The sequence below is a fragment of the Scedosporium apiospermum genome (genome assembly GCF_000732125.1).
Source record: "Scedosporium apiospermum strain IHEM 14462 chromosome Unknown SEQ_SAPIO_0121, whole genome shotgun sequence".
Classification (NCBI taxonomy): domain Eukaryota; kingdom Fungi; phylum Ascomycota; class Sordariomycetes; order Microascales; family Microascaceae; genus Scedosporium; species Scedosporium apiospermum.
This window is the reverse complement of record NW_015971822.1, coordinates 455,040-474,792: the sequence shown is the minus strand read 5'-3', so window position 1 is coordinate 474,792 and position 19,753 is coordinate 455,040. Positions and strand designations below refer to the sequence as shown.

The 19,753-nt window shown below is 50.4% G+C and overlaps 4 protein-coding genes and 1 pseudogene across 4 annotated transcripts; 3 read left to right on the top strand and 2 right to left on the bottom strand.

The window, feature by feature from the left end:
- Positions 1–197: 197 nt before the first annotated feature.
- On the bottom strand, positions 198–1,602 carry SAPIO_CDS8201 (uncharacterized protein; the record flags this gene model as incomplete). Its single annotated transcript, XM_016789889.1, has 6 exons — positions 198–275; positions 335–475; positions 533–756; positions 862–868; positions 936–1,105; positions 1,164–1,602. 6 exons carry the CDS (start codon positions 1,600–1,602, stop codon positions 198–200), a joined length of 1,059 nt encoding a protein of 352 aa, XP_016640152.1.
- A 937-nt stretch (positions 1,603–2,539) lies between these two features.
- Positions 2,540–3,704, top strand: SAPIO_CDS8200 (uncharacterized protein; the record flags this gene model as incomplete). Its single annotated transcript, XM_016789888.1, has 7 exons — positions 2,540–2,593; positions 2,646–2,664; positions 2,724–2,839; positions 2,897–2,986; positions 3,041–3,093; positions 3,152–3,289; positions 3,356–3,704. The coding sequence occupies 7 exons, from the start codon at positions 2,540–2,542 to the stop codon at positions 3,702–3,704; spliced, it is 819 nt and encodes a 272-aa protein (XP_016640151.1).
- Positions 3,705–4,642: 938 nt separating this feature from the next.
- On the top strand, positions 4,643–5,281 carry SAPIO_CDS8199 (Delta(8)-fatty-acid desaturase; the record flags this gene model as incomplete). The annotated part of the gene is made up of 3 exons (XM_016789887.1): positions 4,643–4,752; positions 4,893–5,019; positions 5,120–5,281. The coding sequence occupies 3 exons, from the start codon at positions 4,643–4,645 to the stop codon at positions 5,279–5,281; spliced, it is 399 nt and encodes a 132-aa protein (XP_016640150.1).
- A 690-nt stretch (positions 5,282–5,971) lies between these two features.
- SAPIO_CDS8198 lies at positions 5,972–7,270 on the top strand (annotated as a pseudogene; the record flags this gene model as incomplete).
- A 1,630-nt stretch (positions 7,271–8,900) lies between these two features.
- SAPIO_CDS8197 (Uncharacterized protein) lies at positions 8,901–10,370 on the bottom strand (the record flags this gene model as incomplete). Its single annotated transcript, XM_016789886.1, has 3 exons — positions 8,901–9,623; positions 9,685–9,824; positions 9,884–10,370. The coding sequence occupies 3 exons, from the start codon at positions 10,368–10,370 to the stop codon at positions 8,901–8,903; spliced, it is 1,350 nt and encodes a 449-aa protein (XP_016640149.1).
- Positions 10,371–19,753: the final 9,383 nt, after the last annotated feature.

Below are 19,753 nucleotides of genomic sequence, written 5' to 3'. Positions count from 1 at the left end.
TGTTCCTACTCTGAGGCTGAACTAGCAATCATGCAAGAAAAGTTTTCAGAACCAGTTCATTGGGAAGAAGCTTCAATTGTTGCACATGCGTTATGAACCCTCTCAAACCTTAAATATTGAATCCAACCAAACGCCTACAGAAACACACAGGCCATATCCAATATACCCAAGCACAGAGATGCCCGCCCAAGAATTCTCTACTCCTCATCGTCGCCCGAGTCAAAGTCCCCATCGACGTTTGGGTCGGGTCTAACAATGCTGTTCAAGAATGATACCTGAAATCCACCATCTTAGATCTGTCTTGAAGATAGAATGCGAGAAAAGGAAGACTTACAAACGGCACCATCGGCGTAAAGATGTCTACGAGCTTTTCCTGGGAACCTGGCCCGAAAATAACGTTATCTGCGACTTTCTTGCTCAGAACGTAGTTTCTCAGTTTGAAGAGTTCCAGGTCACGATGATCGGCACGAATGCCCTTCAAGACACCCTCGTTAGCATTCCTCAAGTCTCAGAACGAGGAATTATCGATTACCTTTGGCCCCACTTTCATGGCATTTTCCTTGTTCCGAGCAGCAAATGCCTTCAGAGCAACGTCTGCGCTGGAGCTCTTGCTGGCATCGGGAAGAAAGTGTTTTTTCAAGCCTGCGTTGTTGAGGATGCGCCGCCATCGCCGAGGTCGCTCGTCAATGCTCTCTCGGATTTTGTAAATGGATTCATTCTCGGGATGCCACAGGCCGCCGCCGACGAAGCAATTCCCTGGTTCAGCATGGATATAGTAACATGCAAACGGTCCTTTCCTCCCAGTGCGAGACCTTGAGAGCCGTCAGCTGGGAGAAAATTTTAGTAATCGGCTTGACTTACCAGGCTGCTGAAAAGTGAGGCTATACGGTATTAGCCATATGCTTGCACGTTCGCTGAAACGGCTTGTAGTTTACCTTGTATGGCGTCGGGTCCTTGCTGAACCTTGTATCCCTATATATGCGGAAGACGACATCTCTCGCGGGCAACTCCGGGATCGTGAAATCTAGGCCAGAGAGTTTTGACGTGAAGCTCATGACGAATGACTCCCAGTCCTGCTGAGCTCTCCGGAACTCCCGATCGTTCGCTAGAGGCCTGCTGTTAGTGGCAACATTAACATCTGATCTATACTGCTAGAGGCTTACATTTGAGCCACGACCTCTCATTGTTCTCCTTCAGATCTTTCAAGAAAAGCATCGTGTTCTTATGGACAAAGTCATCGGCGTACTCGACCCCACCATCGGGCCTCAGGGTTTCGAGTTTGACCACGGTGACCTTGGTGGCAAACTCGTCCTCATCTCCATCATCATCATCATTTTCTTCTTCTTCGCCCCCGTCTTCATCCTCATCTTGGTCGGCAGCATTGTCTTGATACTCATCGGACAAGCCGTCATCGACTTCCTGCTTGCGTTTACTTGCGGGCGCCGATTTGCCCTTTCGCTTCTTTACATTAGAGGTTGTCAGAGGGTCCTCGGAGTCGTCATCCTCCTCAAAATAGTTGCTCTTCTTCACATTTGATGAAATGCGACGCGACCGTCGAGGTTCGTCTATGGTAGTGGAAGCAGCTCGCTTTCTAGGTGGCATTATGCTTGCATCAAATATATAGAATGTCAGTAGAGTCGGGGTTTTATGCTTCGTCGCTGGATGTTAAAAACGAGAAGGGGGAAAATGACGCGGGGGACCGTGATTGACAATCATGAAACTCAGCCGCCGAATCGACGCGATGTCACATGACACTCTGGTCTGTCCTCGAGACCACCGAAGGAGTTGAAATGTGAACACCCGCAAACCCAATTCTTTAGGCACTCTTACAGAGCTTAGAGAACATCAATATTAGATAGTACAATTCAGTATCCGAGATATCTTTAAAGGGACATTCTTCGACTACCGGGCTAACAATGGTTACCGTCGAGAGTTTCCTCAGCCTCTTTCTAGAGGATGATGGGTACGCTATTGATGACCTCTAGTAACGGTTCTAAGTGACAGACTCCCTCTACCACCATTCTACACACCCCAGCTAAAACCGGAGGCAAGCCTGTTTCAAGAGATTGAGGTGTCTGCCCCTCGGGAGGACATCTGCAACTGACTCGAAAGCTGGTTCCACAGAAACAAAGAATGATTCCTCCGAGAGCAGAAGGTATGGGTTAAAAAGCGGCAAAAGAGGTCGTTTTGCATATCCTTTATATATATAAATCGAGGAATGGGGACGTCCCTGATGGCCCCTATATCAATGCGGTGAATCCACAAAAGGAACACCCGAGACAAAGGGTGATGATTGATTGGTCACTGGTATGGATGTACGGTATTTAGAGGAGAAACCCCACCATGTGGTCCAAGTTGCTCACTAACAATTAATCTTCAGCCCACCTACCCGAATGCGGAGTTCTCGTCGCAACCTGATTGTGCCCCGCATCAGCAGAACGTCTTCGAGTTATCCAGCTTCGTAGCCTCATCTCTTCGTTCGTTTACGCCTGAATCTCCATCCGTTTGCGTCGGTTGACTTGGAGAGTCCCCCGTTCCAATGGACCACATCGACACAATTTCCTCCTTTGTCGAAGGAGCCCCTCCAGGCGAAGTATGTTGACAGTTCCCCCTTTTTGCCTCGAAGCACGAGCTAACGAGCGAAGCTCGACGACGTCATTGCAGGTACGAACACGAACACCGCGTCCGGATTGAGAACGAAAGTCTGACAAGCTGGAATGCAGATATCAAGGCCCTTACGATATCGAACCCCCACGTCGTCGCCAAACTCGGCCCTGCCTTCGAGAAGTACAATGAAGAACAGTTCACAACGGTTAAGCTGCCCGGGGGCAGTCAGCATGTGAGGCAGTTCCCGGGACCTAGGGATATCAACAGCATTCTGACGCGAAGTTGAAAGGTCATCGTTAGTTCACACAGCTCCCTCGGCGACGGGAGGTATTACGACGTCGGAAGCTCGTCCAGCTTCCACTTCGACCACCAGAAGCGAGTACGTCGGATAGCATCCATCTTGCCGGTGTCGCCTCGCTAACGCATCATACAGCAAGCAAGCGCCGTACAGTCCCATGTCCTAGATAGCTCCCACACCGACCTCGTGTGCGTTTCCCCGAAGCCGACAATTTCTTCGCATATGTTGTGCTAATGAAGGTGATAGGACCTCCGTGTTGAAGAGTCTCGGAACCTACGTTGGCGAGCATTACCCCAATGCTACATACGGTGTCTATCCCATCGAAAACGACTCCAAGGTTGCAATCATCATTGTTGCCAACAAGTACAGCCCGAACAACTTCTGGTATGTCGGGATCGGAGATAATGTGGGGGGTTTATGATACGGTGCTTGCTGACAATGTGCATGCAGGAATGGACGATGGAGATCGTTCTATATCTTCGATCCCTCATCCGGAAACCTCGAAGGCTCGATTAAAATCGATGTGCACTATTACGAGGACGGCAATGTCCGCCTTCTGACCAACAGACCGATTTCAGTCTCGATCGCTTCCGGCACTGGCAGTGGTATCGTGAAGGAAATATCAGCGGCCGAGAAGAAGTATCAGGAGGAGGTGAACAGGGCATTCACAGGCCTGAGCGAGGGTGCATTCAAGAACCTACGAAGACAGCTACCGGTAACGAGGCAAAAGATCGAGTGGGAGAAGGTGACGAGTTACAGGTTAGGCCAGGATATCGGTGGTGGGAGCTCCAGGAGATAGGTTTGCAGTCCCTTTCTAGCCGGGACCACTAGCCGGGTCGCTCACCACTGCGGCAACCCTGTACTATGAACTGAGCCCAAATGCCGCGAAGCACATCCCGAATTTGAGGGGCAACCCCACACCCACAAGCGTTGGAAGTCACTTGCCGTGGAACAGGGTAAACCTCTACCGGGATCTTATACGTTAGCGTGGGAGATCAGATCTACCACCTGACATACCTCATTACAAGTATTAGGCAAGTATTTTTAAATATAAAGTTTTAGAAGATATACCCGAATACCACTTGATTCGGGATACATTAGGTGGTGGCAATGATTTCTCGCACTAACGTTTACGATCCCGGTATAGGTGTACCATACTAGCGCGGAGAAGCAGATTCGTTGGACAGCCCATCTTAGTCATCAATTCCGACAGTTGAGTTGGAGCTCTGCGACGTGTGGGTCGCCGACAATCACTTAGAATAGAGATAGAGGCAGAGATCGCTGGGAATCAGTTGAATTCTAACTTCTATGATTGGCCCAACGCCCCTGACCATTGGCTTGGAAGGACCTGGACCAGGGATCAATCGACAGCAATCGTACTACTAATTTCTCGGTGCACGGAACCGTCTCCACCCAACCCGTTCGACTTTTGCATTTACTTCGGAGGAATTCCAGCTCGCTCGCTCTAATATTTCTTCACCTTCCCTTTGCTTGCCGCGCTGACCATCCTTTCCCTTCCCTTCCACTTCCTTCTGCCTGACCTCGGTTCTGTATACACATCTGTTCCGTTTCCGTTCCCATTCCGAGCGTTTCTCTCTTGAAGCTTTTGTCTCCTCCCATTGCGCCTCTCCGCCAATTCGTCTCGAGACTCGTCCTTGTTCTTTGTTTCAGAGGACCCTGCAACTCTCACTTTTTCTTTTTTCTAAATCCCGAACCTTTCCTCAACAAACCACCAAAATGTCCGAGTTCACCTACCAAGACGTCGCTGGACACAACACCAAGGATAGCCTCTACATGGTCATCCACGACAAGGTCTACGATTGCACAAAGTTCATCGATGAGCATCCGTAAGTTCTCCAATGCCAATTTTTCGGGGGGAGCCACCCCGCGGTTTCGCGCCGGCCTCCTTTTTTTTTTCAACCCCAAAATTCGCCCGCCACTCCGTCGGATTTTCGGTCGCTTACATATGCCCGCTTCGCTATCGCAGTGGTGGTGAGGAAGTCCTTCTAGATGTTGGCGGTCAAGATGCCACCGAGGCGTTCGAGGATGTCGGTCACAGCGACGAGGCCAGGGAACTCCTGAAGACCCTTCAGACCGGTACCATCAACCGAAAGGTGAGTCTGAATCACCCCATCCTATCCAATCCCGGAAAATATTTACTCCCAATATCTTGTCTCGCGTCGCGCAACTAACGCGAGGAAATCGTCAATTCAGCCCGGTGACCCCGTTCCCAAGGCCTCCGCCTCGTACAGCAGCGCCGTCACTGCCGACTCCAGCAGCATCGGTGTCGCCACGTACGCCATCGTCCTCATCGGCGGTGTCATCTCTTTCTTCGCCTACCAATATGCCCAGAAGCAGGGTCTTATCGCTGCTTAAAGAGCTCTCTACCTCTATCATGACACGGTAGCCCCCGAATTTATAGAGAGTAGCGCCGATTGCATTTGGGAGAAAGGACATTCTTTACTCGGGGGACGGATGGCCTTGCATCTTCTCCTCGCACTCGTTTGTTTGATTAGAAATTGGCGTGGTATCACAAGAACGAAGCCGGTAGTTCTAGCTTCCTGGGAGAAGAAGACCTTCTAGCAAGGCGGGTTGGGAAACGATTGATTGGGACACGATATCTTTTCTCGGTTTTCCTTTTTACTAGAAACAGGAGAAGATACCAACACAACAAAGCGACAGATAGTTTACGGAACCTATGATGGCCAGGCTTTGCAATGCAGTTTAATATTTTTTTGATATAATAAAAAAACGATTTTTTCCAAGTTTCAATGTTTCTTCCAGCTGTCCTCTTTGGCAGATTAATTTTGAAGCTCGGACTCTTCAGGGACCTCTCACATGCATGTGAACTTGGCATTTCCACACCTTTGTAAGCGGGATCAATCTGAGGCCTGGCAATTAAGATCGCTAGATCGCAAGAAACGATTCTTAGATAGGATGATATTCATGAATATAATAAGGAAATAAATTTAAAGCAAAAAAACACACACTTCAGAGAATTTCCCTCCTTTCACATCTGCAGTGACATCTGTTTCCCCAATCCAAACTTGTTGGCAGCTCACCACCATGGATCTGGATGATGAGCTCACCCTTGTTGATGAGCTCAACAGCCCACCAGGCACCTGGAAGAGTCCATCACGTGCAGATGAGAAGGCTATATCACGTGATGCCAAGGAATCCAAAGACAACCCCAGCTCTTTAAACTTTGGCCAAAGCACCCCTGCTCAACACACTCAATCGCCACCATCCGTCCTCCAGAAACATTCCGGCTCCCGAGTAGGACAGAGCAGCGAGCCCGAGTCCCCCACGGCTACGACCGTCCCGAGAGTCAGAATCGTCAAATTCGGCGACCTCAGAATTTCCAACGACGATCTATCTTCCCCCGACCCTCTCCAAGCAGACACCCCAGAGCCCTCTTCTTTCAGCGCCGCGCACAGCCGCGTCGACAACATGTCGTCCTACCTGGAGAGCCAACGGGCAGCGTTCAAAGGCGCCCTCAACTCGGCCGCCTCCAAGATCCAGACGAAGAAGCCTACCATCCCCGTCCCCAGGGCCCCCGCCTCTCCCTCTCCTTCCATCGGCTCGACCACCTCGCGCAATGAACCCGCGACAACGAGCACGCCTCCGGGCAAGCGCAAGCGCACGGACATTGTCTACTCGCAGCCGGAGAACACGAGCTTCGGCGACCAGATCGGCACGCAGATGCACTTTGCTCTGACGTACCTGCGCGAGAAGAACGGACCCAAGTCCCTCGACGACATCCTGGGCCACCTGAGCCTCATGAAGCATGGAGAGCAGTACAAGGAGACCTTCGCCGAGATGATCCGTCGCCACCCCCGCGTCGAGTTCATCCCTCAACCCGACGTCACGGAGCAGAAGTGGAACATGGGCAAATACACCTACCGCCCCATCATCCCGGGAGTCAAGGATAAGACGTCGCTCCTAAAGTTTCTCCAGAACCGCAAGGACGCCTCGGGCGTGGCCGTCAAGGACTTGAAGGACGGATGGCCCGATTGCGAACCCGCCCTCGCCGAGCTCGAGAAGCTGCACAAGGTCCTCGTTATTCGCACTAAGAAGGAGAATAACCCGAAGCACGTCTATCTCGATGACCCTTCCCTCTCGTCCGAGATCGACTCGGAGTTTAAGAACATGTGGCTTCGCGTCCCCATTCCTAAGCCCGAGGAACTCCCGCGCAAGCTGCAGGCTGTTGGTCAGAAGCCTACGAGCGACGACCCCACTGCGGGTGGTAAGATCGTCGCGGCTAAGCCTAAGCCGCAGAAGAAACGGACTACCAAGAGGGTTGGCAAGGTTACGAACACGCATATGGAGGGCGTGCTCAAGGACTTTAGCCACCTTAAGCGATAAAGGAACAGTTCTCATTTGAGATCTTCTGATGGCCACTTAGGGGGAGGAACAGGTGAGCTAATATACAGCCAGCCTCCACGGACTGGCTCACTCACACTCTATCCCTCCTCCGCAGAGAGACAGACTCGGTGGCCTTGTACTATGACATTTCGAGATCATCAGCGGCAAGCAGACAAGGCAGGACGGTTTTTTTTAAAATTATAAAAAAGGGGAGCATAGCATGGCGTTTTGAGGGGAATCCGGCGCAAAAAGGGTGTCTCGAGGAGAAAGAGTTTATCAAATGGGTTGGGTTCTTTCGACTCTTCGCGTTTTAGAGCAGGCGAGGAGGGAGGCAACTCCACGCCAGATACGGTTTGATTTGGTTTGGTTTCGGTTTTTCTTTTTTCTTTTTTGTCTTGGTCTCTTGTTCGTTTCCTTTATGGGTTCTCCGCGTTTGGGGCGAGGAGATCTAGACAATCAATAGACGTATCTCTTGCCGCAATTCCCACTCGCCACTGTAGAGACTGCAGAGATATATCGTAGGAGTGATGGATGGCGGCATTTCTCCCTCTAGCTTTCATTTTCGGGGTCACAGATCACCAAGCAACACATCGGCAACACTAAACGAATCGAGGAAAAGAAAAGAACCATCTATCCATTGTTCTCCGGAATATAGACTGGCCAGGACTGATATCAGCATTTACATACATACACCCTGTCGTCGAATCCTTCAACCATAACCATAGACGAAGCAAGAAATCCAGAAGAAGTGCATGAACAGAAAAAAAATGAGGTAGTCTATATTGCGCAAAAAGACGTTTCACATATCAATCCCTCCTCGTAGCTCGGGCTACCCACCCTTTTTTGCCTTCTATCTACAGAACTGGAAAAAAGGACAACAAAGAGGAGAAAAAAGACCAACACACTTCGGAGACTTGAGACTTGACGAAGTCCAAAAAGGGAGAGGAAGAAACACACATGCGCGAAGGCTACCCTACCGTAAAGAAAAAGGAAAAGGAAATAAAGAGCACAAAAAAAAAAAAAAAACTCCCGCCCTTTCCCTTCCCGCCTTGATTCCCAGCGAACCCAACAGAGGGGATAACCGCCCACTCTGTTTCATAGAGACATCGAAGAAAATCAAAGAGGAAAAAAAGGTGAAGGAGAGAAATTTCACACGAGTTCCATCTATTCCGCGCCATTGACACAACAAAAGAGAAAATGAAAACGACAAGAGAGGGGAAATATTATTTTGAGGGACATAGTAAAGGGAACATTGAGATGAGAGAGTTTCGACTCCGTAAGGAGTCAAGAAAGTCATTAGGTATTCGATAGGGAAAAAAACCAGCCGAGTTGAAAACCTGAGGAGGGCAGATCGTCGGCCGCTCATCGACCAGGCATGTTCGTGCCGAGTCGAGAAGAAGAAAAATAGTTAACACACAGGGGGTATCGAGTGGTCGTTGTTCAGTAGATAATTATTAGTTTGTAGTCCGGGTCTATGCGCATAAAGAGTGACGGTGTTGTTGGGGCCAGCCCACTGCATGTGATGAGTTGGCCTCCTTGTTTTGCATAGAGGGTCTCAGAGCTTGCCCCCAGAGGGCAAAAGAATAGCCTTAAAAGACAAAGGAAACCGACGTTGACGGTCATGTTGACTTCATGAGATGGACACCAAGTTGGGTTCCGTGCTCTGGGGCCTGCGAATCTGACCCGTGTGGGCGTAATAGAACTGATTCATATTGTTCGTCGTTGTTTGGTAGTCGGGATCAGGGTACATGAAAGCGTTGGCGCTACTTTGAGAAGGCGAGCCAGAATGGGTGGGAGATTGCCACCCAAGGCTGCTCATGTGAGGGCTACCGCTGGCGCTGCCGGGACCGGAGTTATGGCTCTCGACGCTAGGCTCCAGTGTAGGAGGCGGGTAGCTCGTTGGGTGGGAGGTGGGTCGGATAGGGTTGTAGCCAGCAGATGTCGTCGAAGTTGGGCTGCCAATGTGGATATCACTCCTCAAGTGGGCCGGGAGAGAGCTGTTCGTGACATACTGCTGGAAATCTTGCCTCGGAAGACCAGTTCCGTCAAGCTGGGCACTAGGAGACATAGACAAATTCCTTTGACCAGGAGAAGGAGTAGTGACGGGAGAGATGTGGCTGGACAGCTGTTCTATCTCGGCCTTGATTCCTTTCACGCCGTTCATTCGGGACGCAAGAGCCGCCGCAGTAGCAGCAGCAGCCTCCTCTATCGTGCCAATATGCTGGTTCTGGTGTCTCGTCAAAGTTGTACGGCGAGTAAAAGTCTTTTGGCAGTTGGCGTAGGGGCACTTGTAAGGCCGGTTACCCGAATGGGTACGTCGATGACGAGCGAGCGAGCTGCTATCGCTGAAGGTCTACGGGGCGCAAAGTTAGCAAAACTTGTGTTTGTACAAGAGATGAAGCGATGATACGTACCCTTCCACACCTCTCGCACATATGCGGTTTCTCGCCAGTATGCACGCGGTAATGCACCGTCAGGGCAGATCGCTGAATGAACTGCTTGCCGCAGTCAGGGTAATCACACACATGAGGTCGGTGACCGGTGTGAATGCGCTCTAAGATTTCCAGGCGTTAGCACCTACAAATATGAATACCAGATATAGAATTCCCTTACCATGTCGCGCCAGATCGCTACGCCTGGCGAAACCCTTCCCACAAGTGCTACACGGGTATGCCTTCACGGGCGGCTGAGGAGCGGGTTGTTGGGTGGGCATGGGCTGGATGGACTGGTTCCAGGTGCCTGGAAGGACAGGGGCCGGCTTATACTCGGTCTGATAATGTTGAGCTATACTCGTGGGTGGCATGCTCGGCAGAGACATGGGTGCGCCGAGCTGGGGGTCATGAGCATGAAGCATCGCGGTTGGGGAAGGATATGACCGAGGAAGCGTGTCGGGAATATCGCCCGATCTAGGCGTCGAGTATCGAGAATGTGTCGAATGTATCGAGCCGTGGGGAGAAACGGATCGATCCAAGGGGTCGGTCATGGGCCGGGAGGCGGCAATCTGAGGTAGGTGGATTTGGTCGGGAGAGGGAATGGATGGAATAGTGTGGTGTGGGTTGGCAACACCGCCCTTTGCGTTGACGAGCATATCGATACCCATCACTTCGGCGGGAGCGGGTGATTTCATTCTCACCAAGAAGGTGTAGAGGTGATTTTCAACGCGGCAACGGGAGCTACTCGAGGTCTCGATCGGACGGGGTTCTGAGCCTGATTCGAGGCAAGAAACAGTCAGCAACCTGTTGGTTAGGATATGAGGAAGACCCTAACTTGTTGTAGTTTTGCTTAGGTGAGATGCAAGGGCTGCACCAACACAGGGTGGTCCGCAGGGAGAAGGAGCGGTGGGAGGATTTGGGAGAAATGGGGACAAGGCGGACAGGGAGATAACAATCCTTTGAGATTTTTTTTTTTTTTTTTTTTTGGGTCTCTCTATTTTTTTTCGTCCCCTTCCTCTTTCCGACCGGTGTGCAGACGAGGCTAAGGCGAAGAGCAATAGGAAGGAGAACGAGCTCACCTGAAATGGGAGATATCAGATTCTAGCTGCCGAAAGTTGATAGGCAGCGGTCGCCAGAGACGTATTCTTGGTGTCACAAGTATGGGACGACTGTGTTCTCCTTAATGCACACACAAGGATTCCACTGCAGGAGAGGGTAGCTGGAGGCGGTATGGAGGCGAAAGGAGCCCGAGGAATTCTGTTTGGGTACAGAAAGCTCCGGTCATAAATTGGCCACCGAGGGCACTAAAAGGCAAAAGTCGGTGGTCGTCGGATAGGTCTGGGGCAAAGAAAGACCCTGACGTCGCGGAGAAGAAGAAATCGGAATGAGAAGATGGTTGATCTCGCGCAGAGAATCGCGGTTCGGACCACGGCGTCTGGATTTGGAGTCGGGCGGAAGAACGCAATGACTCGGTGGTGCTGCAGCTTGGGGAAGAGTGCACGGTTAATTCTGGACTGGAGGCTGCAGCGAATTAGTTTGATGCTGTCTCTACCCAGGCAATAACAAGAGTGGCCCCGGCTAGTTTCGACAACTAGGCAAACACACAGGCGCAAGAACAAGAGGCGATGGGGTTCGATGGAGGCAGGCTGATGACTGAATGGTAGATGAAAAGGATTTTTGTTTGCTTGAGGATCAATAGGAGTAAAAATAGAGTCGGTGGTAAAACGAAGGGCCAAGAAAAGAACGGGATGGACGTGTTTGGTTTGCCAGCCCAAAGACTGAGAGCAGCCAACCAAAGTCAAAAACAAAACCAATGTTATGTCACAGAATCATTCAAGTACTACGCAGGTACTTTTGGGAACATTGAACATTTCAGCACCTAACCAAAATCGCACTCGCACTTGCCAGTTCTGCACTACTAAGCACAGCCAGCACACACGCTAAAATAGAAGGAGCCTTGATGAAGGTGGGTAAGTGCTGCAATCGTGAGTTCTGGTCTGCTGCAAGCGAATCTGGAGAAGGAACGAGGGGCAATGGGACAGAAGAAGAACCGAAGCACAATCAGAAAAAAATGAAAATAAAAATAAAAATAAACGAAAAAGCAAAAGGAAACGAACAGGAAACGAAAGGAGAAATCAAAATGAAGCAACAAAATGCACTTCTCGGCGTGTCTATCCAAGCATTCGGAGAATACCCACTCGCCCGCTGCCAATAGCAAGAAAAAAGAAGTACCAACCTGTTGTGTTTAGGCAAAGAACCAAGTAAAGTAATTGAGTCTCCGTTTACTTCTTGCCAGACAAGCAGATTTAAGCCGCGATATCAGGCGGGCTTTGCGGCCAAATGGAACAATCCAGAATGGTGTGCAGTGCAATAAAAGGAGCGTATCAACGACTCGGCGCTGAGCTTGCGCGTATGGATGATTCGTTTCTCGCGTCGTGGGGCAAGTCGCGATGTGGTCTTCGTCCGTCCTAGACAAGATGGACAGGTGCAGCCGTCCGAGGAGACGGGGATTGTCTGCTTTTGCGCAATGCTGCCAACGGCAATGCTGTGGATTGGATCGAGTCTCCTGCCGCACAAGAGATTTTTGAATTTAACTTCGAGGTCGTGCAGCGAGCGGAAACAGAGTTGGGGTTCGTGTTGTGTTGCTTGGATAAGTTCGTCGACTGGATGGTGGATTACAAGAAGTGTAAGACAAACGCACCAGGCGGACCAACGAACGGGACAAGGAAAGAGAGGTATATCAAGGTTCCCCAGGATATTATTAGAAAGTTGGAGTTGGATGAAGTTCTCGTGTGCCAGGGGCAAAACCAAAACGAAGGGATTACTGTAGGATTTATTGTGACAAGGGAAAGAAAAAGGAGGGAAGCAAGGACGATGCAGCGTGGTTCAAGAAGAGGGTGCAGTGATCCTTTTCTTCAGATCGAGACGAAGAGCGATGTTATGTTCCAACTCCACAACGCCCAGCCAAAGTACATTTACTCAATACGTCTACTACATCCTTCGTCTCCTTCGTCCACCACGAATCATTGCTGATGCTTCGTCGAAGGACCTGATGATGCAGAGACCCAGCCCAGACCAAGTATACTTCCGTCTGTACCTGCCGCTACCCTGGAAAAAGTCTAGAAAAAGACTTGTCGTCCAGGGTGTTATTATTACGGAGTGTTTCGTACCTCTCTTACCTGCACCCTACCGGAGGGGTACAAGACCAATGAATATCTCGCATTTCATTTACCCAACGGAAGGAGTCTGGAAGGAGTACTTCGTATATGCTTGTACATCGTGCGCCGGTTCAGGTACTCTACGTCCCAAGTATTATTACCACCCCCCGACGGGCGGATTAGCTTGGAAGCTGCTGGATGCTGTACCCCAGAGTGCAGTGGTTGAGTATTACACTACACCATTAGTCTATTAACTTCGTACCTTGGACGGATCGTATTCATCAAGGATTACGACACTTTTAACGCAGTCGTTGCCCTTTCCAAAATCGCAGTATCACGACATCACAACCACGAGATGGACGGTACTAGAAACGAGGCTCTTTTTCCAAGACAGATCTAAACGTAAAGGATCTTGTCGATGCAAGGTACAGGACTGTCTTTTTCTCCCCTGCTTCATGCGTTGTCCTGACTGAAGCAAGGTACATTTCGCAAGAATGTGAAGAAAACCCTAGGGCCCGCAGTTTCTCGGTCGTTGGTGTGACGTTGGGGCTTCGGGGATGTTGTCCGGGGGTGCACTGAAGCGCGGGCAAGGGACCCAGACTGGAACCAGGGCCCACCCGGTTTGGAAAGTCGAGCACTTCCCTTTTTTTCTTCTCTTGCCTGGTGGTCCCCTTCGCCCCAGCTTGGGCCACAGATCTGTGTGTCGAGCAGGGATGGGGGGGTGTGTGAGAGAGAAAGCGAGGATACTTCAGAACGTGCGTGAAAGTGAAGCAGCCCACTCCCTCATCAGTCAAACAGCAAACACTTCCTTGCTCTAACTGCGCCTACTAAACCTATAAATAAAAATCCGCCGAGCTGCGGTCCCTGAAGGGAGAAACTAGAAACCAATTGTGACGATGGAGATAGAGAGAGCCAACGCAGGAACGGAACAAAGGGAAATGGGAGAAAAACAAAAGAATAGAATAGAATAGAAAAAAAAGCACGCAGGGCACAGGTGTGGCTGCCACGGAGCTCAACCAGCATCATCTCGGCACGCTCCAGATTAGAACCAGCAGGGTGGTATGCGCACTCCAATAGTAAGAGAACAACGCGTGGAATAGCAAGGAACATGAGGCCATAACCAGGATCCTTCACAATGCGTTTTCCTACTAAACTTTATGAGATCATTACAGATTGCATGGAAGAGAGGGTTAATGGTAATGTCAATTCCAGGGCTGATGCTACCTTGCGTGTATTAGTGTGCTGGTAGAACTGTGAACCGTGCTACTTCACCACGCGATAGATGGACCAGGTATCGTCGAACTTTGCCTCGATTCGGCAAGTTCATCGGAGCTGCCGTGCAAGGTCCTGACCACGGGGGCCCTCCCCCTGGCGTTGCGAAATGCCCGCCTGCCTGGTCCTTCTCCAGATAATAATATGTATGTAGTCTCCTGCGTTGGTTTGGGGGGCCAGGCCACAGGTTCGCATTTGTTATCTCGAGCTGCGCTAGAAGGTTAGAGCTGACCAGTAGATGCTTCAGACGCTACTCGCAGTGGATCATGAGCTTCCTCTATCCCCCTAGGCTCCGTGAGATGTGATATGCAGGATGAAGTCGCAATGGTTCCTAACCCAGATGAGAAAGGATCACGATCCTGCCGTCGAAACAGAAAACAAGATTACACCTCTTATTGCATATTCCTCACGCGGATTGTTTAGAGGCTGCCAAGCTGGTTCGATTACATGGTATCCCATCCTTCCGTGTGGAGTATTGGCAACGGCCCAAGGGAGAAGCCACGCGACGAGAGCGAAATAGCGTCGGATCTAGCGCAAGATTCTGAACGTACGAAAGTACATGTGCGGAGTATAGTGTAATGCGCAGGTCGTGGGCAGTGGGCAGGCACAGATCAATTTGCATGTGGTACGAAAGTAATTTGCAATCCCAGTGAAGCCAGAGGTTTGCCGGGCCCTTCCGCCGGGCCCAGAAAGTGAACAAGACTTCGCTCTCAAACGGACGAAGTGCCGTCCTTGTGCCGTTCCTTGTGAAGAAGTTCACGGGACGAAATGGTTGGGCACAGGATGATTCGTGCGCCCAGAGGGCCCTGAAGCTATTCGCTTAATGGTAGTGGACTATTTGTTTGGTAATTTACGGTGCGGTGCGGTGCTAGGGCGTGGGATGACCCTACTCGCAGCGTGCACTACTCAGTCAGTACACTAGAGTCCAGCGTTGCCCAGTCCCCATTCCTTCAACATCGCAGATCACCGATGGAATCGAACAATTTACGTCAAGTAATAGGACGGGTGTGACTAGTGGCATTAGTCAATAACGGCAACCTGAAATCCTCATCTTACGAAGTACTTCACATTTGGAGCTCTCGTCCAAATTAAGCATGGCGGATGACGATCTGATATTGTGGAGATGTCTGGTAGCCTCAACTCGGCCGGGCGATGATCAAATAGTCTTGTACACCTGTACTTTGGCTTCGTACACTAGTGTAGCTCCTTCGTAGTACGTAATACAAGATTAACCACATGCACGCTGCAGTATCAAATGAAAGACTTGCCAATACCTCGTGCTCGTAATGATGGTGCCCAATTTTAGCTCTTTTCTGGGAGAGCATAAATTTGGCCGTCCAGGTCCGGCTCGCATAACCCTCTCTCCCATGAGAATCTCGTCCAATCTCGTAGTGAGTCGTTAGCAAGGGAGCGAACCAAGAAAATCCAAAATCTCCCCCTCAACTCCAAGGGCCCAAAGGTAGCACAGGTACCATTGAGGGGCAATTGATGGCTCGTCGCTCATGGTCCATCCATCATGGGAAAGAGCTGATGTTCTCGGGAGCTTCAAGGAAGCCGGGCATGCTAGGCAAGGACCACATCGAGGTCCAAGCATGGAAGAAAAGAAGAACACAGATGCCAGCATCGGCAAGGGCACTAAAAAACCACCCTAGCAGGTCAGGAACGCTGGAAGTGTTCGGTTTCGTAATACTTGATTGATGCAGGCATGTTCCAGGGTAAGCCCCCTGAGAAGAAGCACAGGACGAAGAATGTTCCATGGACCTTCGATGCAATAACTCCAGGCTTCTCCGTTGTACGCTAGACTTCTCAGCTGGTGGGCCTGTTCTTGGTTCAAAGTTGTATTGATTCTCCACAACAGCACATTCTACACCCACCAAGTATGCCTCCGGAAGGGGTGGAGGGAACATTCGCATTAATTCAACCCACGCTGAGTACCCATTTTCCAGTATACATCACGGATACATTGGTGATTGTATTAGAATGTGCGCCCCAAGTTGTCCATTCAAACCGAATCGCCTTGGTCACTTCTCAAAATGGGCTAGCTTACCTCGTTTGAAGCGCTGCTTCGTACGAAGTACTTCTTGGAAAATGAAGGCTGCGGGAAATTTGTTACCCCGTATCGCCCATCCACCAAGTTCATGATGCCCGCAATCAACGATTGAACAATCCAACCTGCATCTATTGATGTAGAGTATGAACCAGCACCGCCTTTCGTGACTTCAACGTTGGCTCGTAAACAGTTGGGGGTCATGCATTATCGGGGGCTGCGACTCCCCGGCGAGAGGGAGACAGACGTCAAGAGTCAACTGGTGCCTCCTGCATGACGCAGCGCAACTACCATCATTTCAAGTCGTCCTCCGCCTCGCCTCGGCACGGATCAATCATGCTAATAATAAACGCAAAAGGGAGATAATATCAATTGATCAATTCCGAAGTACAATCAATGCCCATGATACCGATTTGGCAGGCTGGCTGATTTACCAACATTTGTTCCCCCCTCCTTATGCGCAAATTGATAATACTGCGGGCATATCTCTTATTTCAGAATAGGGGACGAGACGGATGAAAAAATAGTATGTCATACTGATACGATTAAGATCGGTCGTCGTATCCATTCTCGGTAACGACAGTTAATCCATAATCCATCCTATCTTCCGTCCCATCCTCAACGGCGAGATCGCCCTCATCAGACAGTTGTGCAGGGACACTCATACCGCGGAGGTGGCTTTCTCACAGTACTTCGTATGGTCCGCTTGTGTCCTTCTTGTCAATCCTCACCACCAAGTCCAAGCCAGACACGTCCTTTGCCATTTCAATTATTCTCAATTGGCCTGTCAGGCCTGAACGGATTTGGGATGGATGTCCATTAGCGCCGAGATATTGCAATGCGACATGGTGGTTGGCTGTGTGGAATTATGCATGGGGTCAAGTGCAGCCAGACCCCCCATCAATCACATTGATAGTCGACCCAGACAAATGGAAGGAGGGGGGAGTGACCACGACAACAAGCTGAACTGGGGAAGGGCGAGGGGACGGCTGGGTTGGTCCTTCCAGAAGATTTCTAGAAGCGTTTGGCTGCAAGCAGGCGCAAGACCCCACCCGTCTCATCTCAGCGACATGGAAGGTGCGCATGTACTTCGTACGAGGTACCTCGGTACCAAGACAGGTACTTCCTCCTCTCCATCGTACACTCGTTTTTGGTAATTGATCACTTTAGTCCCTCCTCCATGACCTGCACGCTGCAAACTAACCCGTTCCAACCAGCTCTGCTCTTCTCCTTCTCCATTCAAGACCAATTACAAGGGCACTACCCGAAGGAACCAAAGACCTCATGCAGGAAATGGGCCAACACTATCCAAACTTCTCCTCGTGGCAATGGGCCCATTACCACGAGGACATGGGACGCTTCAGGCCGCCGTGGTTTGGATGCAAGTTTGCTTCCTATCGCACGACGAAGACCAAGGCTTGACCGTCGAGGGGCTCTCTTGCTAGCTCGAAAGCATTCGGAATCCGAAAAGCTTGATGCAAATGCGTTCTGCTCGCAAAATGCCTAGACCTTGGAAATCGAGGATGGCGATCAGCTGTCCGTGCGACGGGACCAGGAAATCCCTAAATGACTTCTTTTTATCTGCTCCTTTTTTTCATAATATTTCTTCCCGAAGAATACCATACAAGTGTGTTAGCCGACAATGAAAGGCTAATGAAAGGCAAAGAAAACAATTCCGCGATGAATTGCTTTCCATACATACCTCGTTTGTCGGGAGCTGAGGACGGCATAGTCTTTCGATTCCAAATCCGGGGGAATCGTCCAAGACGTCCAAGAATGCAACGCACCATAATCTCCGTGAACGGGACTAATTCGGACAAGAGGCCCTGAACAGGTCGACGACCCATGGCAAACTCATTCGCTTCGCTTCGAGATCGCACGGAGACCAGAAGCTCCGTTGTGACCGGGTACTCACTTGACTCCCACACTACTGCAGATGGAAGGGGTACAACTGAAGAACATTCTACGGCGCCTTGATCCCTGGTCGGGATCTGCAAGAAGCAGCGGGGACGCCTCCCAAAACCGCCAGCCAGGCCACGTCTGGCTAGCCTATCCCTTTTTGGTAAGTCCACTTGTTTCAGGCCAGCCTCACTCTCTCTCAAGTTTCCCCCCGCCAAGGGTCCTGCCTTTTGGTCGTTTGGCCCTATGTCAAACTGAGTAAACATGAGCGAACCAGCAGCGGAACGAAATTCGAGGATGAGCGTGGCTTGAGACTTGTCTGTGTGTCTGCGAGCAGAACAACCTCCCCGGACGACGCTCGGTCACTTAATTCAGGGCCACTAGCGGGCTTGTTGATCACGAGAATTCCCCAGTTGGATGGGTCGGCAACCTTGACTCTTGGCAGATACCTGCACCTATCAGCTCGGCGATGTCCTCGATCTGGGGGGGACCCAAGATATTCCAAGGGTTACGGGTCAGGGGAGAACGTTCCCACGTAAAATCCTCCGGCCATGCTGCAGAATTTCGCCTAGGACAATGAGTCTATTCTTAGCGAATTTGGGGGCAAAGTACAGTGGACCCCAGCGGAATTAATCATCCTTTCTTGAGCTTCTGAAATTGTTCTCGAAGAAGGGAAAGGAAAATAGAAATTTGTGTGTCGTGGCCAACTTTTGACCAAAGCCTCATTTCTCAAAACCCATCTGAGCTGCAATGGCGGGCTCCCGTCGCAAGTCCCTGTCTGTGTGAGAGAAGAGGAGAGAAAAATGAACAGTGCAATGCTCTTGGCCCCCTCTTTCCCGGAAACGCACGTTTATTTCTGCGACCCCTTCTTCAAGTTTACCTGGTTCTCGTCGAAAAGCATAGTCCCACTTCCTCTCAACTTTGATGCATGGACGGACGGATTTGCAAATGCGACTGGAGATCATGACGGCTCGCCATCATGGATATTCCCCGTCCTTGGCTTCTCTACTTTGTAGCTGGCTCTCCCCAGATTCGAAAGGCTTCTTTGGCCTTTGATATTCTTCGTTTTTCTTTTTCCGTTGGTAGCAGGGCGGTTAACCAAATCACCAAATACGAAGTTTCCGATAAATAGCGCTCATCCCGCGAGTGTGGAAACGACGTGATGAAACCAGCCTTGTTAAATTTGCCTTGCTTGTCATCCCGCAGTGTTTGGAGCGTTTCACAGACATGAATGAATCTCGTGTTAGACATACCCAAATCGTTCAGTGGAACCCTTCCTCACGGCTGCATTAGAATCAATCGGGAAATGTGGATATCATCCCGAAACTCTCTGCTCAGTCCACCGTACGGGAGCACAACACATCTTCATGTGCTCCTTCTTAATCGGGCTATCTCCACACATCTGGAACCTGTTTACTTTTCTAAAAAGAGAGCGCCTTTGTTTCGTTTTGATCTCGCTGGCGCGACCCCACGAATGAGGCCCTCACGAGATATCTCCTTGTTGCATGATACTCCTATCCCCCGCTTCTCTTGGTCCCCCTTTTCCTGCGAGATCTTGCGCATGTAATGGAATCGGCCCTCATGATCTAGCCATTCTGGCTTTAGGATGTGAGGCACCGGGGTGTATTTCGTATGTCGAGATAGGAGAAGGTGTTTCACTTCCCTAATAGGAGTC